Below are 27,699 nucleotides of genomic sequence, written 5' to 3' on the forward strand. Positions count from 1 at the left end.
CTGACAGGACAGTAAGGGAAAGGCCCTGGGATGGGAACAAATTTGACCTGTGGTTTGAACCAAGTGACGGAGAGAGAAGGCAGAGGAAAGTGAGATCAGAGGGGTTAGGCAGGGGTTGGGTCACGTCATGAAGTCTGGATTTTCTTCTCTGCCATGGGGAGCCAAGGAAGGCTGGATTTTGAAGCAGGCAGTGGCTGGATCCACTGGGCGTCTCGGAAAGCACACCCAGATGGACTCCACAGGGACACCTGGGAGGAGGCTGCGGTGGTGCAGATGGCCTGGACAAGGGCGGCAGTGGTAGAAGTGGGGGAGAAGTGGACAGACTCAGCATGTGCTCTGGAGACAGCTTTGCCAGGATCCTCAATGGCCTGTATGGAACGAGGGAAAGAGAAGACATTTTTGACCCCAGTGGCAGAGTGGCTGTGGGTGTGGTTCCTGAGCTAAAGAAGGCTGGGAGGCAGAGAAGGGAGAGCATCTGGATGAGAGGGATCACTGGGAGGGAGAAACGCCACTCCCCCTGGGAACCAGAGACAGCACCCAGCCTCCTCCAAGCTGGTGCCAGCCTTTGTCTGCCTGGCAAGATGCACTGTGATGCCATCTAATTTGGGGCTGCTCCGAAAGCCATTACTCTCTTTGTTATCCACATTCCATATTCATTTTCCTCTGGTGTATCAATTAGTATTTATATAAATGGAAATTAATTTTGTTATTTCTCTCCCATGTTTCAACTCTCTCAGTTCCTTTCCTATTCATCACTGCTAATATTTGCAAAACTTCCAAAATTAGTGTCATCTGCAAATTAGCAAGTCATATATCGCCTTTCAGAACCTTAATAGGATTGGCCATATTTACCAACCCTGCTGCCTCCCCTGGGTCACTTTCTCCAAGCTCTCTCCATTTGCACAGGCTGGTAAAGTGGGTTTAGGATCTTGGATTCAGAAAGGGCAAGGCCAAGGATTCAGGGAAGAGAGATCCAGGAACCAAAGGCTGCAGGACGTGTGGAATGGCCTCCATCAGGAGGTTCTTCTGCCTTCCTACCGAGCAGAGAAGCTGAGAACTTACACTCTCCTTGCAGCAAAAAGGTCTCTGAGCTCTCCTCCAGGGAAAAACTCCCAACGGCACTGAAATAACATTTCTGAGAAAGGTCAGAACCAGTTTAGTGGGAAAGACATTTAGAAACAGCATCTTTGGGGAAACCATCAGACAAAGGGGACAGTGGCTTCTTCTGGCCTTTCTTCCTTCCTTCTTCTGGTTATGGCACTCTGACCTCCTCCGGAATACTGTTTGAGTGGCTGACCCCTCCCCCTTGGCTCCAGGGGTGCCAAGGCCTCCGACCCAGGCCTGGCTACTCCGTGTTGTCCATCTCGCACCCCTCTCCCCTCCCCTCCACGGTGAGCCGCAGTGACTGGTTTAAGGATGGGCGTGTGACTGAAGCCAGGCTGAAAGGATTTAATTCTGGGACAATTGCTGGACTTACTGGGAAACAAAAGTTCTCTTTTCTCTGAGATGGCCGGGCAGAAGGTGGATGTAAAGCCAGAGCTTCCAGGAATTCTCCTGTGGACAGAGTCCGAAGGGGAGAAGGGCAAGAGAGAGCGCAACAGGGCAGAAAGAGGGAGGGAGGCCAAGGCTTGATGACGTCATTTGCACCCCTGGATCCAGCCTTCTGGGAAACCAGCAACTCCTGACCTTTTTAGTTGCATAAGCCAATAAATTCCCTTTTTTGCTTAACTCAGTTTGAACTGAATTTCCATTGTTCACCAAAAAAACCCACATGGACAAAAGAAGAAATCATTGCTGTCTTCTAGGGCCTCACAGCTCCGCTTCACACACACCTCTCAGCGAGAGCCCTAAGGCAGTGTGGTCATGGGCTTTGAATTAGACATGCGTAGTTCCATTCTTGGCTTCCACACTAGCTGTGTGACCTTGGGCAGGTTACTCAATCTCTCTGAGCCTCAGTTTCCTAATTTAATCTGGAAAATGGAGAGAATAAGAGTGGTGAGTGTTCAGTGAGATAAGGCAGGGCGAGTCCCAGCACAGTGCCTGAATGGGAGCCAAGACCAAGCCTCAAACCAGGCGCTTGCCTACATTAGGCTGGTTTTTAAAGTTCTCCTGTTGCACTAAAGCGGCTGAGAGAGTGTTCTGGAACATAAGGGGCTGTGAGGATTCAAAGTCAGGCATCTTCCTCTTTTCTAAGAGATAACTTGTCTCCATGGAGTGAGGGAGGGAGAGATGAATTCTCACTGGGCACAACAGGGAAGACTTCCTGGGGAGGAGGATGCTGCGGGGCGCGGCCCCGGTCCCACCTCCCACCCCCAGGACTGAAAGACTCATTCTTCCAGGGCCTGGGAGTACTGATAGCTCACGGCTGAGGCGCCCACTTGTGACTGCCCTTGGCACTGCTCCTCCCCAGGAGCAGCCCATACCCAGTGACACGTTGATACGGGTGTATAAAGGCCCGGCCCCCTCGGTGAACTCAGGACAACTCCACGGGGCCATGGCAGCTCCAGCGCTCCCTGCGGGGCTGGCAGAGGCCTTGATTTGACTGCAGAAGGCCCAGCTTCTTCCTCCTCCAGTCCTGCTTCCTGTCCCCCCACCCCCGCAGAGTATGCCCCAGCAAACTCCATCTAAGAGTCTGCTTCAGGGAATGCCATCGGTGACACCCCATCCTTCATGGGCAGGGACGGAGGGAGCGCACGCCTGGCTGAGGCACGGCTCACACGGAAGCCGGCGGGTGGCTCAGGAGATGGTGTGGGGAGGAGTGCAGCAAGGGAGAGGCTGAACGGGGACGTTCTGGCTTCAGTCTGGAGACGGCGGTGGGGAGGCGGGGAGAGGGACGTGATGTGGCGAGGCACATCTCTTGTTGTCAGAAGATAACTGGAAGCAGATGACATGCACGGGGGCAAGAAAGAGCAGGAGGTGAGACTGCAAGGAGCGAGCAAGCGAGCGAGCGACAGCCTTGTTAACAGGGAATGGGAGGGGGAGATCACAGTCAGCGTGACCTCAGGCCTGGAGATTCCCCAGGACGCAGACACAGGTGCTGGTGGGCACGTGCACAGAGTGGGAGAGGAACTGGGTGGAAGGGAAAACAGGAAAAGAAAGAGAAGAACAGACTCAGTGACACCCAGATGGGATCGCTCAGAGGCCACAAACCAGCAGCTGGCTGGCGGAACATACAACACGTGTTTTGTCTTGACCCTTGGCGTTTTGAAATATTATAAAATTAGTCATCAAAATCTGGAGATTTCACATAAAAACCCAAGTTTCTGACTTCTCAGAAGACCTGGCACCCACCCCGGCCGGCGCGACTCCAGCCGCCCCACCTGGAACAGGGAGGACGCAGGTTTCTTTGCTCATGGCATCTTCTGCGGTCCAGTTTGAAGGGACGGCTCAGACCACTGGACTGACAGATGCCTCAGGTTGCTTCTGGCTCTTACCTCTTCTCGTTCTACGCTTTCTGGGCTTCAATTGCAGCCTCCTGGGTCAGGGCCATGGCTAACACATGAGGTGTCTGCATGCAAACGTGCCCCTCTGGGAGGGCAAACTGCAAAGAGGGGCCCCTGCTCGGAAGTAACACAGCCCTGCCAGGGCTGGCAGGCTGAGCACTGGCTGGTTTCAGCTGCCACTCACCCCACGACCTGGTGTCTCTGTGAAGTGTACAACCTGCCCAACTGTCCAAGGAAACCCTATCCTAAGTGACCGTGACTTCTCCCGACCCTTAAAAGTCCTCCTTCTACCTGGCACTGCCCCAGAAGACGGTACTCACAGATCCCATGGTAGATGCCTGGCTCCGGAGTAGTGACTTCAGGAACGGGGGTACTGGGTGGCAGCTCTAGCTCCAGGACCTACACATGAATTGGGGGAGAAGCAGAGGGAAAACGGGTGATTTTAGCAATGCCCACAGCACTGGCTGGCCGTGTTTCCAGCTCCGGCTGCCAACCTGTGCCCAGGTAAGCCCTGTGTCTTTCTCATTGTTTCCTGTCCTTCTGAAAGCTCTGGGACTGGTAATATGGGCAGGCCCAGAAACCTGTGTGGGTCTGAGTCCTTGACAGAAGCTCCTATTGGTAGGGCAGGAGTTTGACACTACCAGCTAAGGTGATTCAATTTTTTCTGGAACAGGGAAGGACCCAATAATTGTTTATTTAGTGAGCTAGAGGAAGAGAGGAAGGAAGGAAGGAAGAAAGGAGAGGAAAAGGGAAGGCGGGAGAGAAAAAAGAGGGAGGGAAAGGGAGCTCAAACCATAGAGAGTGGTTCTCAACCCTGGGGCCTGGGCATCTGCATTTTAAAGCTGCCCAGGGGATTCCGATGGGTAGCCAGGATAAAGAACACTTGTTCTATAGACGGTCAGAGTGGGCTGCCACCCCCTCCTTCTTGGGTCTCATCTATAAACTTTGCTCATTAGATGTCTGCACCAGAAGTTGGGTCCAAGTGCCTTGACAGACAGGAAAGCTGAGATACAGAAAGGAGTGAAGTCGCTTGTCCAGATCTTAGAGTTTTGGTGGGGATGGTGTTTCAGTCCCACTGACAACCTGCTGAACCCCATGGCCCAGCCACTAGGGACAGCCTCTCCAGGCCCCTGCCCAGCTATGGGGAAGAGGGTGAGAGGGCAGCCTGCCGGAACAGCCCAGCTGCTGGGCAGCCTCGGGCCACCAGGGAATGGGGTGCTGCGCTGGCACCCGCGTGCCTTCCCTTGCCCTCCCTGAGCCTCCTGGGGCTCCCCTGGTGGACGCACTGACCTGGACACCCAGAGAGGTGGCTGCAGCTTCAGCCTGCCACTTGCTAGGGGTGTGGCCCTGACATGACCCTGGCTTCCCTGAGCTTGGGTTCCTCGTCTCCAAGACGAAGAGAACAGTCCCTCCCTGCCCCTCACAGGGCTGCATCTGACCAGAGCCCCTTAGAAGGGACTTCACCATTTAGAAAATGCTGGGCAAATGAAAGGGTCAAGGTCAACTCCCAGCTGGAAGCCATGGATCAAACCCAGACTACAGACCTATTCTGTGGCCCAAAGAAGGCTTGGAAACGTTTTGAATTAGTTGCCAACATTTTTCAATTGAGAGACTTTACATAAAAATCCAGGTTTCTGGCTTGATTGAAAAAAATCAGGACAACTGTCACCATGGGCTAGCTACTCTTGTCTGGGTGGAGTGGCAGCTTCTCTCCTTAGAAGCGAGAGGGGCACCCTCGCCAGTTGACCGGGCCTCACCTCTGCCATCCTGCATGATGCTCTGCCCAGCCCTGCAGGTTGCAACCCCAGTGAACACGGTGGGATGGACAGGCTGTGTGGCTGCACCGCCTCAATCAGGACCTTGCCACGGCTGAACCTTCCATCCTTTGGCTTCTAGTGGTTCCCGCCCTCCCCTACCCTCTTTAACCATCTCCTCTTTCTCCTTATGGCCTCAAGAACATACCTGGAGACCCTGGGGGCTCTTCACCTTGATTATTGCTCTTTAACCTTGGAATGACCCTTGCCCTGAAGGTCATCTTTCATCTTTAAAAAATCTGTTTGTCAATTAAAAGCACAGACTTTGGAGTCCTGCTTTCAAGTTCCAGCCTTGTTACTCTCCCACTGCGTGCCCTTGAGCGAGTCCCTGAGCTTTGGTTTCCTGGATGGGGTATTAATGGTCTCTATTCCCAGGGTGTCAGGAGGGTTAAACACGATCACACGGTCACACAGTGCTTCACAACTGGATCACGACGTGGAAACAAGAGGCGATGGCCTGGCTTGTCATTACTCTAATTCTAAATCTGCCTATTAAAAGCATTTCCAGTCCCTCCGTCAAAAAAAACAGCGAGTGATCAAAACGCAACTCAAAGCAAAAATTCCCCTGAGACTGCCAACTTCTAAACTACGGAGATGACACAGACTGATTTCTCCCAGCTTTGATTAAAATTTGAATACTTTCCTCGCTTTGGTTAAAAAAATAAAAATAAAAAATAATTAGAGAATGAAATATGACGTACAGAACCAAAAATGAAGTAGAAAAATGGGACTGTCAAACAGCAGCACGAGCAGCTTGAAGGACATCCACCTTCTTTCTTCCCGCCCGCTTCCCTGCTCTGAGCGGGGAGAAGCCTCTGCAGGGGCGCCCCCGCCCTCCAGTCCTACCCGGTCAGCAGCCCCCGAGCCGGCCTGGGTGTAGGGCCTCTCCTCCCCGTCGCCGTCGGCCGTGCTGGGCCTCCTCAGCGCCTCCTCGCACTGCGGGCCGCAGAGGCCCTCCACGTCCACGTCAAAGGTCTCATCAGAACAGAAGATGGCCTCGAGAATGTCTTCATCAGTCGTGAACAAGATTGTGTCTCCAAAGTGCTCTGGGGCTGAAAGGGTTACCAGGAAGAGGGAAGAGTCAGCTCCCCCCAAATCCCAATGATCTGTACCCCAGGAACCTAACCTCACCAGCCTTTGTGCTACCAAATCCCAAACCACTATCAGTCCTGGGTTTGCGTAAGCGAGCCTCCTCATTCTTCACGTCTGCCAGTGGAACGCACGGACAGTAAGAACCACACAGACCCAGTGATGGCGCCCTGCCTGACGGGAGTCACTGTGCTCTGTCAGGAAGGAAGCAAGGCTTCTCAGGCGTAGGGAGGGGCCCCACCCAGGTCCCTGTAGATCCTTTTGACAGGGGGCCTTGCCTGAAAGGGCGGGGGAGCTACACCCCCAACCTGGGGAGCCTGCAGGGTGCCAAGCCCTGCTGCTGGTTAGCTCCGGCTCCCCTCTGGATGGGGCTGGGCTTCCCGGGAAACAGGTCCTTGCCCAGCTTCTCCCCGTCCATGTCCTGCCCCGCTCCCTGCCCTCCAGCTCTCCTGAGAGCACTCCTCAATCAGTCCCCTGCAGGAGAATCCCTTCCCAGGCTTGGGCCCCCAGGAAACTGAGTGAGCCCAGGACCCAGTGGAAGAGTTTCACTGGGGCCAGCTCTTGCACACCCATGCTGTAAAAGGTGAGGGGGGCCAGGGCTCTGAAAGAGGAGAGACCTATCTGTCACTGGCTCACCAGTGGCTTTAGTTTTTCCTCAGAGTCTCAGCAAGGAGCAGGCAGGGGCTTCAAGAACATTCTTACAGACATACTGTACCTCCTGTCAGGGTTCCCGAGGCCTTGGCAATTTCTCCTTTAAAGATGCACTGCACGTCTAACAGCATCGTGATGTCCTTCACGCCGCGGAAGGAATGTATCCGTGATTTATTGTAATTCCAAATCCTGATCAGGGCGACTTGGCAAGGGTGCGTGAAGTCGATGGAGATGGAGTGGGACTTCCCCGGCGTGAAGGGGGCCAGCCAGACGTGCATGTCGTCCTGGGTCCTGTTCACCCCGTCTATGAGGTTGGTGATCACACGGGGGTCTTTCCCGTAGGCTGGTAAAATATTGATGTCAGGGGGGTCTGCCTGAATGTTTGCAATTTGCACTGGCTCTCCCTTGGAACTGAATATTTCTATTCCGTTAAGGCCAACATAGTGCCTGTCCCCCCACGTAGACTTGATGTCAATGACCAAGCGCTGTCCATAAGGCAAGACAGGGATTTTAAAGTCGCTCGCGTCATCAATCTCTAGGAAGCAGCTGTCCTGCCCTTTCATGGGCTCCAGCTTCTCCTTCCAGGGGAGCGGCTGGTCACTGTGCCGGCTGCTCTTCTGCTGCTGCAGGAACTCATCCAGGATGTCCCCCTGGAACTCCATGTTGGAGATGCGTCCCCGGTGGGAGCGGTCAAAGGCATTGAGGGAGTCCCATGACTCATGCAGTGTGTGCTCCTGCTCACTGCACCACGGGGTCCGGGGTGGCATCCTGGTGGACCAGGCATCTTCTGGAAGAAAGGACACAGGAGGTATGAAGCCCCATTAGTGGCTCGTGTAGAAGTGGGGACCCTTAGAGACTGTCTCATCCAGTGGCTCTCAGCTGGGTGGGCTCACCCTCAGGAGGACATTCTAGAAACCAGTGGGGTTGCCCTTAACTGTCTCAATGCCCGTTGGCCCTACTGGCACTTGATGGGTGGGGCCGGGGGTGTTAATATCCTGCACTCATGGGACAGTCCAGGCACAGAGCATGGTCTCCTTGTCTCACACAGCATTCAGGTTGGAAAAAAATTGTTTATGGTTACCTAGTCTGGAACTCAGCTGTTTTACAAAAAGCAGTATTTTCCGACGTGCTCTGAATTTTCTAAGAATGCAACCCACCATGCAAATGAAGGGAAGACTATTTTGCTGCCTTAGAACCTTAGCCAGAGGTCAGTCTCCACTTCGGAAACTCACAGGACCCGGTAATGCTGCTGCCCGCGGCGTCCAAGTCAGCAGCCCCAGGGGCTGCTCCGGAGGCTGTCACAGTCACGTGACTCTAACGGTGTTTTCAAAGACTGCCTGATGGCAGGTGGGAGGCTTGTAAAGGCATGCTCCATGGAAAACAGCCAGATAAGCCATTTTATTTTAATTATTTTTTTTTTTAAATTGGCACCTGAGCTAACATCTGTTGCCAATCTTTTTTTTTTTTCCTTCTTCTCCCCAACCACCCTAGTACAGAGTTGTATATTCTAGTTGTGAGTGCCTCTGGTTGTGCTATGTGGGATGCCACCCCAGCGTGGCCTGATGTGCCATGTCCACGTCCAGGATCTGAACCAGTGAAACCCTGGGCCCCTGAAGTGAAGCACGCAAACTTCACCACTCGGCCACGGGGCCGGCCCCAGATAAGCCATTTGAGATGTGGCATATCCTAGTATGGGTGGCATGTGCCAACACATTAATATGATCGTTTGTGGGTGGTGCGTAGGAAGGATTTTTATTTTCTTCTTTGTCACTTTATTTTCTAAGTTCCCTACACGCATTATCTTTATAATCAGGGAAAATGCTATTAAAAAAAAACCAAACAACCCAGGTATGTTACAGGGCAAGGAATTTACTTCTACATGGGGCTCAGTGGGCTCCAAGAGCTGACGCTACATCCCGAGCACGTGCAGAGCAGGGGTCTGGCTCTCGGATGGGGTCTCAAGGCCCCGCTACCCTCCCGGCAGAACACAAAAGCCCCGTGTGCTCATCAGGCAGCGGCCTGTCCTCACAACCATGCCATGGCTAACTGCCACCTAAGAGTGTCATTCTGGAAAAACAGCAGCTGATGACACTGACACTGTTTTTTCTCCTTTCATATCACACTGTGCCCTGAGCTCCATTTTCTGCCTGGCTCCTAGGGGGCCTGGCTCCATCAATTATCTTCTCTTTCCAGAATCTTCAATCACTCCTTCCCCACTGGCACCTTCCCCTCTCTCTGCCTGCAGACACGCATAAATCTCTCCTACCTGGAAGAAAAAGGAAGCCGACCTGATCTTGTGGCTCCCTGCAACCGCCTCTCGCTGCAGACACTCAGCATCCTCCATGCCACTGCCCACCCTCAACCCCCGCCACCTGGCTCCTCTTGGGAGTTACTGTTTTGCCCACCCAAACTGTACTTCCCCTTCTCCTAGGAACAACACCCTGATATTTCTTTGGGGATCCCCCACCTTCAGGCCATCCAGATGAGGTGAACGCTGACAGCATCTTTCCAAGCTGGGCTCATGAAAGGAACTATGGGGAGAGAAGGGCTCTCTTTAAACTGGCACTGCTAAGCTGGCAGGAGTAGGTGTGGAGATGCTGGTGGCCATTTTGCTACACTGTTGGGGGAGCCTCCCTGAGAATGAAGCCAACATGGGGAACGTCAGTGGAGGGATGGGGAGACAGTCTTGATGACATCACTTGAGCTGCAGGACCCAGCTGTGCTTGCAGTCAAATCCCTGGTGGCTTTCTGTGCCTTGCATCCATAAGAGTCCTACAATTCCCATAATGAATCAACTGAAGTTTCCAGTTAGAGAAACAGCTTTCTCCAAGTACACAATGACCCCAAGTCTCTTCTCAGTCCTCATGCTGTACATCCCAGGCAAAGCTCTTCCACTTGACATTCCCTCCTCCACCGGCTTAGGAGACATTCTGCCTTCTTGGTTCTCCACTTCCCCCACCGCTGACAGCTCCTCCCTTTGTATCACACTAGCCTCCGCTCCTCCCCATACCCCAAGCCTGGGAGCATCCCAAGGCCTCAGCTCCATCCAGTCCTCTCCCAACACTGCCATCCTTCTTCGCTCTCATCCAGCTCCTGGCTCCTATGCAAGTACTGCCCAATTTTATATGCCAAGTTCTGGCATCTCTCCCCAGGCACCATTGACCCCTTGGAAGGTCCAGACATGTCCGCTCTGTCACTTCAAACTCTGTGTGGCTAAAATGGAGGTTGTCATAGACCCCTGTAATTGGCATTGTCTCTACTACGCTGAGAACGAAGAAAATCGAACTCCTGGCCATGCCCACAGGGCCCTGAGTGTGGCCCCACCGAGTTCTCCAACCTCACCTCACACCCTTCTGCCCATGATCACCCCGCTCCAGCCACAGCGGCCTTTCTGTCCCATGGACACACTAGGTCTCTTCCTGCCTCAGAGCCTTTGTCCTTGCTGTGCTTTCTGCCAGGAATGCTCTTCCCCAGATCCCCATGGAGCCGGCCCTCCTTGTCACCCTCCTTCTTGGAGAGGCCTTCTCTGCCCTCTTCCCTGCTGTGTCCCAGTGCCTGGCACAGAACCTGGTGCACCTGGTGCATGGACATGCTCACTAAATGTTCTCCAGTAAAGAGATGGCCGGCTGGCCCCACCATTACATACGTCTGTGTTCAGGCCCGGAGGCCGAGGGACGCCCCCCCCATGTCAGTTCTCTGGCACCTCTTCTCTCCCCTCCTCTCCTCTTCTGCCAATAAAAGAGGCACTAGGACCTTCTTCCATCCTTTCGTCCAGGCGTGGGGCTTAGCAGCTGGCCAAAGGAACTCCCCATATCGATCATTGTGACTTCAGTGTATTGTGATTTGTTTCCACTGACTGAAATGAATGGCCTGGGTTGGTCTGCAAGTGCACCGGGAAGACAGCATCCAAGATCACGTATCAGGGACTCACCTCGTGCTCCTCTGCCTGGCTGTGCAAGGAAGGCAGGACCCTGCTTTCATTCTGCATCTGCTTTCTCATCTATTCTCCCTGAGATGTACACTCTGGGTTTTAAAGGCAGAGAGGTGTGGACTTTCTCCTGGACCTCTGAGCCGTGGCAGCAGGCTGGGGGCCCACGTTTCCCTCTGTCTGCAGGAGAACATACTACTCAGTAGTCCTTGGAGTTGAGGAGCTGCTGAGGTGCTTTGTCCTATCTTTGTCAACATTCCTACCCACAAATCTGATTGGACAATAGGAAGCCGCTGCTTCAATCTCTAGTCAACACAGCCTAGGAGGGACCACCGATTTGAGACAATGGGCTCGAAGACGCAAAACCACTCCTCGGTGGAGACTAATGTGAACTATGAAGTTCTAAACCTGAGTTTATAAAAATCAAAGGCAGCACCATGAGGTGTGCGTTAATTGCTACTAAAACAGGAAATGAAAAAGTACACAGTGAGAGATGACAGAGCTGGGTTCCTTCCCAGGGAAGGGCCTTCGGCCATAGCTGATTAGACCAGCAGTGGATACCAGCGCCAAGTTGGTCAATCAGCTTCTCCCTTGAGACTTTGGAACTGGCCGCTGGAGCTAGAGCTGAGACACTGCCATGTTAGGGCTGTGAGGCCATTTCCTGCTGTGTGCACAGTGCAGAGACAGCTGACCTCGTGGGGCAGAGTGAAGGAGAGTGGACCTGCAAAGAGGCAGAGGCAGGGCCCAGCAGCCCTGGAGAGGCGGGGAGCAGCTTCTGTGGTCCTGCTGGCTCTCTGGCTCCTCCTTGCAATCCCCTGTGATGAGCAGCTACTTCCCTGCTCTGGGGGTCCAGGAGCATCTCAAGCATTCCCCAAATAGCACCCCTTTTACTGCTCAAGCTGGGCTGACGAGGTTTCATTCACCTGTAGCCAACTGACCCCTGAGGAAGACACTTCCAAAATGCAGACGTCATTGCAATGAGAGGCTCTGTTGGACAAAAGGCTTTCCAGGTTCTGTCTTACAGTGATCACACGGTTCCAGCCCCAGGAGGACCTTGGCATCACGCATTCCACAGCATCGTCAGAGGGCTCGGCCTGCCCCTTTCCTGAAGGGCAAGGCTATGGCATTTGGTTCTATGTAATGGGTAATTTAAAATTTTTAAGCAACTTTCCTTTTTAGCATGACTGGCTTAACAAGCATTAAATCTCAAGGGCTTGGTTCCTAATGTGTCATGGAGCCAAGCAGTAAAATGCCCGGAAAGAAATTAAAATGAGACAAAGTCTCTGAACGTGGACAAGTTAGAATGATGCCCGTCACCTGGGAACTTCCAGAGGCTCTGTGGGTCTGTTTACCAGGAAAGGTCAGAATTGCCAGGCCTTCCCAGGGCAGGTGGGTGATGACAGCAGGGGAAATGGCACCGTAGGTTAGCAGTTCCAATCATGGATGCTGCAGTGGGACCGCCTGGGTTCAAATCCTGCTCTAACCTCACTGGCTGTATGACCTGAGGAAAGCTACTTAAACCTCATACAGCTTCTCTATCTGTAAAATGAGGCTGGTGTGAGGATTAATTATATGAGCCCATTTGAGTAACCCGCCTGGACGAGAGCCTGGCTCATTGCAAACATGCCCTGCCCAGCCACTGTAGTACCTTCTTACCGCCATTCCTCCCACACTGCAGAGGACCCACCAGGAGCTGGGCACCCGGGTCCTGGGGATCCCAACACAGACAGGACACAGTCCCTGTCTTCGAAGAGCTTCCCGGTTCTTCTCTTCTACTCTGCTCTCCTCCCTGATACCCAGTCTCAGGGTGAAGGCTTGGCAGGAGTGGGTGGTAGAAGTCTGTAAGGCTGGGGAGCCAGCAGGGGCAGCTCTGCCTGGGAGAACGGAGCCTGTCCCTTACCCACAGGAAGGCACTCAGGGTCTGAGGGACTTGCTCTGATGTCCTAAGTGACATAACAGGGACCTGAAAGAGGCCACGAACTCTCCACACTTCTAAGTGTAGACTTGGGCGGAAGGCAGACCCTCAGGGTCTGTCTACTAGACAATAATAGAGTAGGAGCCGATTTGATTCACTAAAAAATACATCCATTGACTTCACACAGATACAAAACCAAGAGGCAGAGGCACAGAGTGCGGGTAGTAATGATGACGACAACGAGAACGACAATAATAATAATAAATAGCAACAGCTAATATCTGGTGGGGGCTCCTGCGTGCCAGGCACTGTGCCGAATGCTGCACACGTACGCCCTCATTTGACCCTGCCAGCACCCCATGATATGGGTATTACCAGCATCATTTTACAGACGAGGAAACCGAGGCTCAGAGGGGTCTCAGAACTTGCCCACATGCAGGTTGGCGGTGGGGAACGAGGGTCCATGCCCAGGCAGTTTGACTCCAGGGCTCGTGCTCCTGGATGCTGCAGGTTAGGGTTAAATTCAGAGGATCTAGGGGTGAGTCCTGCCTTGGTAGGTCCATGTGCTTTATGGACGATAAAAGACATACAAGCTACTGTCCAAATAATGGCTGCCACTCGAGAAGCAGTTTCCACATGCCAGGCTCTGGTTACCATTTTGAAGCCATCGTCTCATTCCTTCTTTGCAACACTGAGAAGTGGGGGGTTCATTTCTGTTTTACAGATGAAGACACTGAGGTCCAGAAAGTAGAGGCACCTGGCTAGAGGTCTCAGATCCAGAAGGAGCACAGTTTGGATTCAAATGGTTTGACTCCTAGTTGCTATGCTGCACTCCTTCCCAGGACATTATCTGAGTGCAAATATTCAGAAACCCAGCTTTTGGTATCCTCCTTTCAGAGCCCTTACAGATAATCCACTGCAAAGTTCACAAAGCATGCGAGTTTTGCCAGCAGATGTGTATTTTTTTTTCTGACCCACACAGTGGTTTAAAAATAATCTCAATCAGGTGCCAATGTTGAAAAATAAAATTATTCTACATTTCTGATTTCTCTTGATCAAAGGAAAAGGGAGATCTGGGACATAGGCCTTGCATTCCTGAATGCCAAAAAGCAGCTTGAGTGGAGTGGCTGCCCCTGTAGATGGGCTTGTACTTCCAGTTTGCCACAGTCCTCACCACTCCCTACAGTACTTCCAACACCCAGGCAAGGGTCAATTGCTATTTATCATCCCACTTGTGCTATTTTTCTATTGGTACAGTTAAGAATAAAGTGGAGTAACTAGAGATCAAAGTCTCTATCAGAGGTGGAATAACACAGTTGAGATTGGAAAAGCCATGTACTGCAAGAAAGACGGGCAAAGGGACCTATCCTGGTGGCAATGACAAATATATCTGCAAGTTTAACATGCAAAGTGTGTCTTGCCCATTCCAATTACTGATGTCACCAGTGTGGCCCCTGAGACAGTGAATTTGTGACCCCTGGTTGAGAAGAACCCCCTTATTTTGCAGATGAGGAAACTGAGGCCTATGGAGCAAAATGGCTTCATGCCACTCAGCGGCCCTCGAGCAGGGACGACAGCGCCCAAGGCAGACTGCTTCTCGAGCTTACCTCTGCTGGCTGGCAGGCCGTCCCCAGGGCTGCTGCTGAGGGCGCCCTTCCTCAGGCCCCTCCTCCCACTAGCAGGGCGCTCCCTGTTGGAGGGCTGGCTGAAGATGTCGAAGTCATCATCGCAGACTTTGCGGGTCACTCTCTGGGCTCTCGTGTCAGCGATGACATTCCAGCTGCTCGCTCTCCTTGGCTCACGCCTGGGGCCTTTATCCCCAGCCTCCATCTCCCCAGGACCCTCACCAATGAAGTCATCTGAGGAAAGCCTGCCTCTCCAGTCCAGCGGCTTCTCGGGACTCAGCCAGAGGGGTTTGGGCTTCCTGCCTCTCCCTGTGGGAGAAGGATGTAACCAGGGTGGGGTTTTCCCTGGCGGCTCAGAGACTTTTCTGCCCCTGAGGTTTTCCAGCTGTTGGATCAGCAAGAGCTCCTGGTCCAGAGGAGGGCATTCCTCAGGTGGGGAGAGGGGAGGGGCACCGGGCACGCCGCCCATCGAGGCTGGGGCTGCTAACAAGCTGAAATGTTCCTTTGACTTGGACAAACTGTTGTTCATGCAATCGGGAGAGTTCATCCTTTCACCAAGTAGAGTTCCTTGTGAGGAAACTTTCGCATCCACTACTGCTCCAGCTGGTAGTGAGTGACCAACACTAAGCTCCTTGTCCTCGTCCCTGCCAGCCATCTTGTGGGCCTCTTTGCTTTCTTCTGACTGGGCATCAACGGTCTTCTCTATTCTTTCATTCTTCTCATTCTTCAGGCCAACCAGGATGCTCTGGTCAGCCGGGCCCTCTCCACCTCCTTTGTCTAATTTGCCATCAAAGACGAGATTTTTGTTGACATAAAGCTTCATGTTCTTGGCACCAATGTCAAGATCCTGAAAACACAAAATTTAAAAAAATGAAGATGCATGGCATCAGACTGATGTACCAAATTTTGAAAGTAGAAGATAAAAAAGAGATACGTGGGCCGCTAGAAACACATGCTTAATAAAACTACAGCACTGGCGATGTTAAACAAGGCTCAGACTCATTTCTGTGCTAAGCGTTACACACTCTGCCAATCAAAGGACTTTCACAAAGAGGCGGCCTCAGTGGCTGCCTTCGTCATCACCACCTCCTGCTGGGACAGTGGTAGCAGCCCGCTAATTGGCCTCCTTGCCTCCTGTCCCTGGCTACTTCAACCTCGCTTCACATTGCCCCAGAGTTAATTCTCTACAGGAGCAAATAGGGCCCAGCCACCGCCCCTTGTGAATCCCTCACGTTGTTTCACTGCCTATAGCCGGGTTCTTTAAAGTCTGCTTCCTGGGCCTTCTGCACCAGAAAAGCTTGGCATGCACACACAACACAGACTCCCTGCCTTCCGTGGCTGTCATATTTTGGGTGCCCTGAAAGCAGAGCTTGAGACAAGGACTTGAGCTTATTGATAGGTGCTCCCAAGAGGGAGTGAGGAGAGTCAGATAGGGCAGGAGAAAGCCCAAAAAGGTTTTTCAGCTGGTCATTGTTGTGGGCAGCTGGGGCTCCACGCCGCTGGGGCGCTCTGAGGAACCTGCAGAATGCACCCAGAAGTGTCCCTCTGAAGGTGGGAGGCTGGGGCGTTTGTCCCCCGACTCCACGCCCTGCTGTTGAATGGTGCTCCTGGGGGCATGGGCTCCCCACCGTGTGCACAAGCTGAGGCTCTGAGGGCTTTAGGCAGAGAGCCCGGAAGCCCGGGAAGCGGCGCCCTGTCAGCACGCCCGGGCTGTCCCGCCACAGTGGCAGCAGCCATCGGAGGGAGCCAGAGGGGTGTGGTGTGGGCACTTGGTTCTCCAGACCATTCTCTGCACCCAGAAGGTGGAGAAGCTCAGGCCGACGGGATGAAGTGCGAGCCCCACAGCATGACACCAGGAACCTTCACAAAAGGGCCCCTGGCTAGCCTCCTTCGCCTCCTCCTCCCAACACACGTGCCCTCTGTCATGCAGGTATTCAGCGCTCCTTCAGTCAGGCCTCAAATCAAATCAGATCAAAGCCGCGCCTCCTCCCGCTACTGCCCTGGTTCCCCTTCACAGCAAACTTAAGACCGCTTTCCTCAAACCTCGTACAGTCAACTGTACACATTTAAAGTGCACGACTTGAGTTTTAACACACGTATACACCCATGAAATCACCTCCACAATCAAGATAATGACCCATCACCCCCAAAGTTTCCTTGTACCCCTTTGACACCCCTCCCTCCCCTCCTTCCCCCATCCCCAGGCAACCACCCATCAGCTTTCTGTCACTGTAGACAAGTTTGCATTTTCTAGAATTTTTTTTTTATTCTTCTCTCCAAAGCCCCCCAGTACACAGTTGTATATTCCAGTTGTGAGTGCCTCTGGTTGTGGCATGTGGGATGCCACCTCAGCATGGCCTGATGAGCGGTGTCACGTCCATGCCCAGGATCCAAACCAGTGAAACCCTGGGCCGCCGAAGCGGAGCGCACGAACCCCACCACTCAGCCATGGGGCTGGCCCCTAGAATTTTTATCTAAAAGGAATCACATGCTATGAACTCTCAGTGGCTGGCTTCTTTCACTCAGCATGATTGCTTAGAGACTCACCCACGTCGTGTGAATTAACAGCTTCATTCTCTTCAATTGCTGTGGGCCGCCCCACCTGTAGAGCAGACTCCAAGTGTCACCACCACGGCTGCTCTCCTTGCCTCCCTCTTGGTCGTCCCCCTTCCATAGGGCCTTTGTTTCCACCTCAAGACAGAACCCACCCTGCCAAGGACGCCACTAATGGGGGTGATGGAACTCCCTTGTTTGTCTGGGATGACTGATTACTCCTAGCGTCCTCATTCACAGAGCCCTCTTTCCACTCTCAAGGGTCCTAGTTTGGACAATGAATTTCAGGCTGTAGCAGGCAGCCAGATGCAGACGGAACTTCTGTTCGAGGGCCGGGCAGCGGCAGTGTCTGTGCAGTCAGCCACTCCTCCTTGTCGGCAGATTTCCTGCCCTCTCAGCTCTGCGCGTGCTGGCTTCCCCCTGCCTCCCTGCTCTCCCAGGCTCCTCTGCTGCTCCTCCCCTTCACCTGGGCCTTTCACGGCTGGGCTGCCCAGGGCTGGGTCCTGGGCCTTCTGATTTTCCTGCGTTCTCTCATTGGGTGGTCTTATCCAGGCCCAAGGCCTTAAATATTACTCTTGTGCTAATGACTCTCGATTGTTTTAATCTCCAACACTGACCTCTCTGCCAAGCCCCAAGTGATCTCTCTTCTTGGATATCTAACAGGCATCTCAACCTTAACATACCCCAACAGAATTCTTCATTCACTTTTCCCAGACCTAGTCTTCTCTCATCTTAAGAATGGTTCTACCATTCAATCAGTGGCCAAAAACCTAGGAGTCCTCCTTGATTCCTCTTGCTCTCCCGCTCACATATCCAGTCAATCAGAAGTCCCACAGCACTCCCTCGGAAACCCACCCCAAATCTATCTCCTCTCCCTGAAGGCACTGCTGCCTCCTGGCCCAGGCCCCCATCACCTCTCCCCAAAACAACCACCGCAGCCTCCTAAGTGGGCTCTGCTTCCCCTCTGCACTGTCACTGCAGCCTGCCCACATGTATACACGGCATCTTCTACACAGCAGCCAGGCTTTCTTTCAAAACAATTTAGATAACGGCAGCTCCCTGCTTACAACTGCCCAGTGATTTCCTATTGCACTGAGAATAAATTCCAGCTCCCTGGAGTGGCCAATGAGGCCTACGGGATCTGGTCTCTGCTGACCTCCCTGACCTCGCTCCTATCACAGGCCCCTCCTCCCTCCGCGCTGCTCCGTGGTCCCGCCAAGCTCATTCCCACCTTGGGACCTGTGCCTTTGCCTGGAACGTTCTGCCCCAGATAGCTGCAAGCTTGGCTCCTTGTCTTCAGAGAGGTCTTCCTGGTCTTCTCTCTAGAGCAGACGCCCCTCATCCGGTCCCTCCTCTCTCCCATCACCCTGCTGTATTTCCTCCCAGTCTCTGAAATGGCCTTGTTTATCAGCTTTTTAACTCAGGTGTTGGCTCCCCACTGAAAGGTAAGCTCCAGGACAGCAGAGGCTCCACCAATGTTGTCCAAGGGCCCAGGAGGTAGCTGGCACACAGCTGATACTGAGCCACAACTTTGGAATGGTAAGGGAATGAACACAGGTATTTTTCTCCCAGGATAGCACTGATCTCTAACAATGTTCTGAGAAAAATCTCATCTGAAGAATGGGAGCCCGTCAGTTTCCCCCCAGGCCATTTTCCATCTCGCTTTGGCTTCTGATCTGCTCTTGGGATACAGGATCTGAGACCCCAGAGGTGTCTATCTAGACTGAGCTTTCCTGAAGCTGAGCGAGTAAGCTCTAACTACATTTCTAGTTCGCCAAGTTATTGCTACGGAGGTTTCCACAGCAATTTAGAACGAGAACCATCAAGCCTGTGTTACACCACAGGAACTCAGCTTCAATCATTCAATTGCAGCATGGCAGGCTACTATTTGCTGACTGTCAGAAAAGTCGATTCTCAAAGCACTCTTTTACATGTTTATATGGATGTGTTCTCTGTTTAGCAGAGGCACAGAGCAAGTGCGTGCTGTGGATTAATCAGGCAGTAGCTATTCGAGAAGGACAGCATGGGCAGCTTTCAATGACTAGTTCCGCAAAATTACCACCATGGAAACATCTGGGCGACAGAAACACTCTCCTTTAAAGAGGTGGTGGGGTGGTGGGGAGGCCTTCCAATCCAGCACAGTCATGGTGGGCACCCTGGCTTTCATAAGGAGACGTCTGGCTTCTGAAATGTGTTCGTCTACCTTCCGTGAACGGTCTGGAGCACCACCTGACCTTTGGCTGTCTGCTGCCTGGCTCTCTCCAAGACATGTGGCTGAGAGGGTCAGAGTGAGGGAAGCTGAGGCAGGGTGCACCCTCCAAAGCCCACAGGGGCCAGACAAGTAGGAGAGAGAAGCGAGCTAGGGTGGAAACTACAAAGAGCAGGGGGCCCTGAGGAGCTTGGGAGGCTCAGGCCCTGCCCGACAGTGCTTAAATTGGAAAAGTTTCCAACACTCTGCTGGCCAAACAAGCCATATCTGCGGGCAGATCTGGCCCGAGGATCACCAGAGAGGGATCCCTGGCGGGCAACAGGTAGTGGCCACTTCTCTGCGATTCTAAGTGGGACACATAAAAGGCTGCCTTATCCCACGCAGTCCTGGGAACAACTCCACAACATGGGCATTAGGGCCCATCTTACAGGTGAAGAAACTGACGGTTAGCCTTCCCCGAGGTCACACAGCTGGAGCACGGGGAGCTACTCTGGCTGGCATGCCCGAGGTCTTACTGCCATCTCCCTTTGGGTCAAGCTAGACCTGGAGAAAGCCTCAGTCTTGGCCCATGCTGGACTGGCCACTGGCAGAATCACTCACACCAGGTGGAACTGAGCCCCACTTCTATTTTTTAACAAGTCCCTGTGGACCAGCTCTCTGCTACCCTCACCCTGGTTCCCTCCTCAGTCCCCAGAACCAATCACCCTGGGCACTGGTGGGCAGTGGGTGCACACGTATCCTTCCAGACTTTTCCTACGTACACACCTGCATATTGATGTAATGATCATCACACCTCAAGGGTGCATTAGAGGCCACGTGAGACGCACATCTGCACTGTGGGGAAAACAGGGTTGAGGATTTCGGAGGGCCATATTCCTCGGTGTGCCCTCAGTAAAGCTCTGTATAAGGGATGTTTTTGGGAATAGACCCAGGGGAAAAATTCTCTTGCTCCTAAAGAACCAGCCTGCTTCCTCCTTCCCTATCAACAAGGCTTCAGTCCCGACTGCTGCCTCCTTCACCCTGGCGTCCAAGAAACCCAGGGAGAAAGTCCACCCTGCCGACTCCTTAATGTTTGAACTGTGTTTGTGTTTGTGTGTGTCCTTGCGGGTTCCTTGGTGCTAATGCTTTCTTCCTTGTTTAACTAGAGTTACTATTACGCCTTTAGTTGTCACTGCCTCAGACCCCTTTTGCAATGGATTTTCAAAAGGACACTGAAGCTCTGCGGCTGGCCCGTGGTTACTGGGAACACCTGTCCTAGTCCATGTTCTGACTTTAGCCTTCTTTACAGTTGGCAAGAACCAACCACATTGAGACTGTAATGCTTTTTTAATACAACAACATTAATATTAGTTCTTTCTAAGTAATTTAATTGACTTGGCAAGGCCACCTTCCTCCCTGGCCCCGGTGTCGAATTACATATCTCTTCCAATGAATGCGTGAACTGCTCAGCAAAGACTGACGGTGGCGGTTCCATGATGACAACAACCCAAGCAGAGGTGCGGGCTTTCGCACTCACAAGGCACTTTCCCCCGAGATGAACACCTGCCTTAAGCACAGCTGACAAATCCAGAAGAAAACATTCGGAGCAAAGCACTGGCTAGGCCCTAGAGCTGAATGCCAGGGAGTGTCCATGAAAGCAAACCCTTCCTCAGCGGGGGGCCACAGCTGGAGGTGGACCAGATGTGCACTGGCTGGACCTCATCCAGGCACAGCCCGTGAAGCCAGGCTGCAGGTGTCCCGCACTCTGGCTGCTCTGTCACTGACAGGGAGCATACCTGGCCCCGCCACACAGAGAGAACATGAGCCACTGTCCTTCCTCCCTCTCTTTGCCGTGAAGTGCTGGCTCCAGAACAGGAGGGACTTGGGGGCTGTGGGCTGATTGCGAGGGGCCTCACCCTGACTGTAGGTTTGTCAGGGCCTGGGGGACCTGGGGGAGTGAGCTGCTGCTGTCCAGCGAGCTAGCACGCGGGCTTCGGGACCTGGCTCAGGAGCCGACTCCTTCAGGAAGCCTCTGGCCCTCCCCGTCTGCTCTGGTCCCCTCCTCAGGTTGAGGTGAGGGTCCTCCTCTGGGTTCTCAGAGCTGGGCTTGCAACTGGATCCCTGTACCTACTACCCAGTGAGGGCCCACATGTGCACAGCTGTCCTCACCCACATGGACCTTCAAGGACGGGGGACGGGCCTATTCCTACCCATCCTGAGGCCTATCCCTGGGGCCTAAGATTGCTCCTTCCCTGCAGCACCTGAACTTGAACATCGTATTGGAGGGGAGACCTCAGTGGCCTTTGACATGTCCGCTGGGAGGAAGACAAAGGAAGACCATTCTTTGTGATGCAGAACCTCGAAGAAGATGGTGGGACATCGTAACATTTAAAAAGCTACATTTAACCTGCTACATGCTGGGCTGTGAGCCAATCACTTACACCCCCCCATCACCTCAGACTCAGGACGACAGACATGGATGGGACCCGACAGACTGGGTCACTAGCTGGCGGCCCTACAGCTGAATCTGTGCTGGTTTGGCCCACAGAACACTTACAATTTTCAGAACTAGCTGATAATATCTAAGAATTGGGAGCTTTCACATGACAATGTGCATTTCTGGCCCCTCTTGAAAGTTTAGGCCATCCCGCATGACAGGGCCAGGGCCGAAGTTCGAGCAATGGCAGCTCCAGGCAGGACTCAGACCTGCAGTGACCACAGTTTTCTCCACTGAAGGCCAGGACCAGGGGGTGGGCACCAGACTGACTGGGAGTCATGTGACCACCTGAAAGGTGCTCTGCTTTTCTGGGCCTCAGTTTCCCCATCTGTAGGATGGAGCTGATCGTTGCAGTACCCATCTCACAGGACTGCTGTGTGGCATAAACAAGCTGGTACATGTAAAGTCCTTTGAATACTGCCTGGCACATAATACGTGCTCAAGAACCAGGAGCTACCATCATTGTCTTGTACCCAAGCCACTGCCTGGACGGATGTACCTGCCAAGGCTGGCTGCACAGGACTAGAATGGCTTGGAGACTCCCTGTTCCCTTACGGCCAGTGCAGCGAACGCCTGCTCCTGGCAGAGGCTGGCAGCAGGCACAGGAGGAACGCCATCCACTCTAGGGTGGGGCCTAGAATTACTCTCGCTGACTTAGGTCAAGACTCCCCTAGATCTGGGCTAAGGTCCCAGCACGCGATTCTTGCAATTTTCTGCAATCCAACACATACTACGTGGGGCCTTGCAGGGTCCTGGCCTGTGTGGGACGCAAAGGAAGAAAGCAAGGCTCCTTTCCTTGAGGAGCTCACAAAAGCCCATATATTAAGGGGTCACCAGCTCAAATGCTTGTGGCATCACAGCCGTGTGGGGTGTAGGGACTGTGGAGAGCTGGAGGACATATGCCCGCAAGTCCAGAGGGCAGGGGCCACTCAGCTCCAGCTGGCAGACACCGCATAGGGAATGCTGCCATCTCATCAAAAGCAAACTTTCACATGTGGTCAGGTGTTTCCCAAGCCGCACAACACTCTGAGGGCCAAACAACACATCTGCAGGATGGAGTTTGCCAGGGGTACCGGTTTGGGACATCGGAGGCTCAGCAAAGCTCAGAACACTCTAGGGAAGCATGTGACTTGGTGCCCAGAAGAGTGAAGCTGGAGGCCACCAGAAGGGGCCTGGGGCAGGCTAGGGGTGTGCAGGAGACGTGTGCGTGAAGAGAGACCTAAGCAGAACCTCGACATTTCAAACAGCAGGGTTTAACAAGACGAGCTGGGCATTCCAAGTGCTGGGAATGGCAGGAGCAAAGGCACAGAGGAGAGAAGAGATTCATGAGCAGCAGAGAGAGAGAAAAGTTGCATATGGATGGAAGAGCCAGAGAGCCAGTTTTGGGTCCAGGAGTGGAGGAGGTCACCAACGCACATGCATGCAGGGTCAAGGTGAGCAGAGCAAATGCGAGAGGTGATGTGGCATAAGGACAATGTGCCACTGTGTTGGGGAGACGAGTGGGAGTGGTGGGGACAGTGGCACTGTGATCGGGCTCCACCAAATCTCCCAGGAGTGGATGTGGCCTGGTGTTGCCAGATCTTCCACTTTCTCAATAAAAGTCAAAAATCCCTATTTTCAAATCTCCCAAAATCCATATTTAAAACCTCTCAATTTTTAAATGTTGGCAATTAATTCAAAGGATTTTGAAAACCTGGGAGCCAGTTGAAATCTGTCTGTGAGCTGCCTTCGGTCACAGACAGGCACAGCCTCTGTGTCATGGACTTCTTCCCAGGATGCCCCAGGAAGCATGTGACGGCAGTGGACTGTGGCCACTCCCCCGAGCTGTTCTGCAGCCTCGAGGCTCTTGGCTCATCCCCCACCACCGCACTGGCCCCACTGAACTGTGGTTTGCTGTTGATCCCCCGGGCCCTCCTGCCAGGGCGTGAGCTCGCAGGGGCAGACGGTGTGTCTGATTCCCTGCCCAGCACAACGGCTGAGTGTGGGGCGATGGATAAGCTTCTGCAGATGAGGTGGAGGGACTGAGCGGATGAGTGAGTGGAGTGGGGAGATAGGAGGAGCCTGGCACTGGAAGGGATGAGTCCTACACGGAGTGGCAAGCAGAAGCGGAAGGAGGAGCTGGGTTTGGAAGGAGACAGGTTTTGGCCATAGAAATGGTAGATTTAGAGATGACTGGCAGTGAGGGGCAAAGGGAGGAGAGAGGATTCAAAGGTGGGAGTCAGGTGCTGCTGTGAACAGCAAAACGAAGTGGAGGTGCTGGCCTGGTGGAGTAGTGGTTGGGTTCACGGGGTTCATTTCAGTGACTCAGGGTTCATGGGTTTGAATCCCAGGTGCAGACCTACATTCTGCTCATCAAGCCATGCTGTGGTGGCGTCCTATACACAAAATAGAGGAAGATTGGCTCAGTGCCAATCTTCTACACCAAAAAAAAAAAAAAGGAAGTGGAGGTCTGGAGTGGGTGAGGCAGATGGGTCTGGGTTTGGTTATGCCGAGTTGGAGGGTTAGTGCATTGCCAGGTGGAAACGCCAAAGAAGAGTATCTGGCAGCCAGGACTGAAGCTTGATTCAGAAGTTAAGCATTGGGGAAGACTGAGATTTGGGAGCTGATGAATAAATTCAACAGCATGTGACTTCTGTGTTCTTAGAGAAAAAGAAAAAGGACCTAGTTTGAGTATCGTTTTCTACTTTCCCTGGTGATTTTCCCCTCTTTTGGAAATAGGACCTCAATGTTCCATTAGGAATCCACCCTTCCATTAACTTCATTTCATGGGCATAATGTAGGCCCTACCCCAGGTTGTAACCCAAGCCTGGCCTGTGGGTCCTAGACCTGGGGCTTTCATGAGGACAGTCTGCTTCTGCAAGGACTGCTGAAATAAAGTGAGTCTGACATCACCAAGGAGCACTACTCGGAACCTGAGGACGAAGCCAACACAGACATAAGCAGAGATATGTGATGGAGGGAAGCAGATTCCTGATGACATCATGTGAACTCCTGGATCCTGTCATGCCTGAAGCTAGCTACCCCCTACTCTCCAGTTACACAAGCCAAAGAACTCCCTTTCATGCTTAAGTCAGTTTTAACCGGGTTTTCTGTCCTTACCTACCAAGAGAAGCCCGGATGATACACTAGCCCTGGAACTCAGAACTTCAATCCATAGACTCAGCTACTGAATCAGTCCTGGCCAAGGTGGGTAGGAAGCAGAAGAGGAGAAGCCCCAGCTCCTAGGGGGTCTGGGATTTACCTTGCTGCCCTAGGTTGGCACCTGCACATGGGTGAGCAGCCGTCCCTGCTCAGACATCTGCCCAGCCCCAGCTGTACCTTGTCCCCTGGTCTGCACAGCACAGGACACGGGCCTCAGTTTCCATCCTGGTTCTGCATCTGTGCTCTGCTCCTGCTTGGAGTAGAACCTGGCTCTGAATCTCAACCTTCTGGTTGGGGCCTGAACACCTAGTTGGGTCCTCTCTCCGAAGGCTGAAATCTCTGCTCACCTCTCCTTCTGGCCAGAGGCCTGCTTCAAACCTGAGCCTCTTGGGACCCTCGAGGCTCCCAGGCCTGTCTTCCCGAGTGTGGGCTCTACCCACAGAGCTCAGCTGTGGCAGCCCACCCAACAGAGAGCACCCTCTGGCGACTGACAATGGCCTAGACCAGCCTGAGGTCAAGACCTCTCATGCACCTGGGTCAGTCTCGTCCCCACCAGCCGCCCTGCTAAGATGCCATCATGCCTCTCAGGCCCGAGGGCGGCCCAGACCCTGCCACGCGGCAGAGCTGTCAGACCACGTGGACCAGCTGGCCAAATGAAGCTTACACCTTTGACTTCAAACCACTGCCATGTTTGGTCTTGGTTTGTATCCCGACCCAAACAACCAACTATAAAAAAACAATTTTGAGACAATTAGGGGTATTTGAATGTGGACTGAGTATTAGAGCATAATAATTATTGTCAGGTATGATAGCGGCATTGGGGTTACATAAAACCAAACTCTTTATCTGTTAGAGAGGAACACTGAAGAGTTTATGAGTAAAATGGTATGATAGCTACAATTTATTTTCATATATTCCGGGGAAAGATGAAAGGAGAACGGCAAAGTGTTAATAATTGTTGAAGCTCGTGAGGGATACATGGGTCGTTATTGAACTAATCTCTTCACTTTTGCATTTGTCTAAAACTTTCCCCCAAAATTTGCTTTTCAGCAAGCAAAAGTGGCCTTGCTGAAAATGCAAATAATGTCCTGGGATGAACTGACCTACCTGTGGTGCACCCCACAAACATCATGACCCTCATCCACTGTCACCCTTGGCTATGCTAGGAGCCTCCTCTCGGGATCCCCCTTTCCTCTGATCCATTCTCCAAACAGCAGCCAAAATGATCTTTTAAGTTCCTCAATCAGATTATATCGTCCTCTGCTCAAAACCCTCCAACAACTGAAACGGTAAACAGTTAGCCATTGACGATTAGGTAGCTAGTAACTAAAGTTTTTTTCTTTTTTGCAATTACTGATTATCGCTTTTAGTTGTTCCCCTGTCCATTGTTAACGATGCTGCTTAGGCACTGTGCTGTCTGACTCCCACTAGGCTCCTACAGATAACACCTCCCTGGAGCCTGGGTCACCATGGTAATGGGTGTGCGAACTGTTTTTCAGGAATTAGGACCCCTTGTCCAGTTCAGGCCGGTTGAGACCACCAACCCATCAACTGGGCCAGCACAGATGTCTGATAAGCAACCTTTTGATGTCAAGAGGCTAAAAACTCAGATCATGCTCACGCTGTCATTTTGTGAACATGCGTCCTCTGAAGAGGCATGGAGACTGACTACACTTGCGCAGACTGTCAATTACCTCACCTCTCCTCACCTCCAGCCATCGATCCCCACATTTCAGACCACCTTGCTCCCTACCCCACAAACATCCCTGAGCCCCTATTTTTGAGGAAGTGGATTTGAGACTCGTTTTCTTGTGTCCTCCCTTGGCTGCTCCCTTGCTCTCTCTGTGCAATCCCGTTGTCTCGGTGTTTGGCTTTCTGGGCAACAGGCAAAAATGAACCCAGTTTAGTAACACAATGACACTAACAGCTTTATATAGAGTTCACAACGGCCAGAAGAATAATTACCCCATTTTACAGATGAGGAAACTGAGGCACAGAGATGTGGAGTAACATGCCCAAGGTCACACAGCTAGGAAGAGAAGGAGCCAGGTGGGCTAGCTTTGACTACCCCCATTCAGTCTCTCAGAGTAAGATCCAAACCCACGAGGCCTACGTGCCCTGGTTCCCGCCTGTCTCTGGGAGCTCCCCTTACACTCTCCTTTGTTCCCCAGGCCCAGCCACTGCCTGAACTACTGCCTGGAAGCACTGAGCATGTTCCTGCCCCCGTGCCTTTGCTTTTCCTGTGCCCCCTGCTGGGAATGCTCTTCGCACAGATAGCCCTGGGGCTGCTCCTTCTCAGGATTCATGTCAGGGAAGGCCTCTGACCACCTTGCTCAAAGCAGCCCTGCCTCCTTCCCCCATTACCCTATTCTGTCATCTTCAGGACACTTGGCATTACCTGAAATTACGTGACTCCTCTGTGGCCTGGTTTACTGTCCCTTCCCCATGAGAAGGGACAGGGCTGTGTGGACAGAGCCTTGTCTATTTGTTCACCACAGGACCCTGAGCACCAAGACCTGTGTGGTCCAGTACCTAGGCACCAGCCCCATGTGGCTACTTAGGTTAAAATTAAAGTGAAATAAAATTTAAAATGCAGTTTCTCACAAGAAACAATCAGTGTTGGCGAGGATGGGAGGAAAGGGAGCCCTTGTGCACTGTTGGTGGGAACGTGAACTGGCGCAGCCACCAGGGAAAACGGTATGGAGGTTCCTCAAAAAATTAAAACAGAACTACCATATGATCCAGCCATCCCACTTCTGGGCATTTATCGGAAGGAAATGAAACCACTATCTTGAAAAGATCTCGGCACCCCCATGTCCACTGCAGCACTCTTCACGACACCCAAGACATGGAGG

The 27,699-nt window shown here is 52.7% G+C and overlaps 1 protein-coding gene across 22 annotated transcripts in view; it reads right to left on the bottom strand.

The window, feature by feature from the left end:
- KATNIP (katanin interacting protein) overlaps positions 1-27,699 on the bottom strand; it is a 202,902-nt gene that overhangs the window by 20,256 nt on the left and 154,947 nt on the right. For 19 of the 22 annotated variants that reach the window (XR_011424298.1, XR_011424297.1, XM_070230860.1 and 16 more), the window contains 4 exons: positions 14,448-15,312; positions 7,062-7,784; positions 6,104-6,309; positions 3,764-3,842 (listed from right to left, as the gene is read on the bottom strand). Coding sequence is in view for 20 of the 22 variants with exons in the window: in XM_070230860.1 (XP_070086961.1) it covers positions 3,764-3,842; positions 6,104-6,309; positions 7,062-7,784; positions 14,448-15,312 (1,873 nt within the window). In the remaining 2 variants the exon portion in view is untranslated. The remainder of the gene's footprint in view (positions 1-3,763; positions 3,843-6,103; positions 6,310-7,061; positions 7,785-14,447; positions 15,313-27,699) is intronic. The other 3 variants (XM_070230852.1, XM_070230856.1, XM_070230858.1) reach the window with 1 other exon arrangement.

The sequence above is a fragment of the Equus caballus genome, chromosome 13, assembly GCF_041296265.1.
Source record: "Equus caballus isolate H_3958 breed thoroughbred chromosome 13, TB-T2T, whole genome shotgun sequence".
NCBI lineage: Eukaryota > Metazoa > Chordata > Mammalia > Perissodactyla > Equidae > Equus > Equus caballus.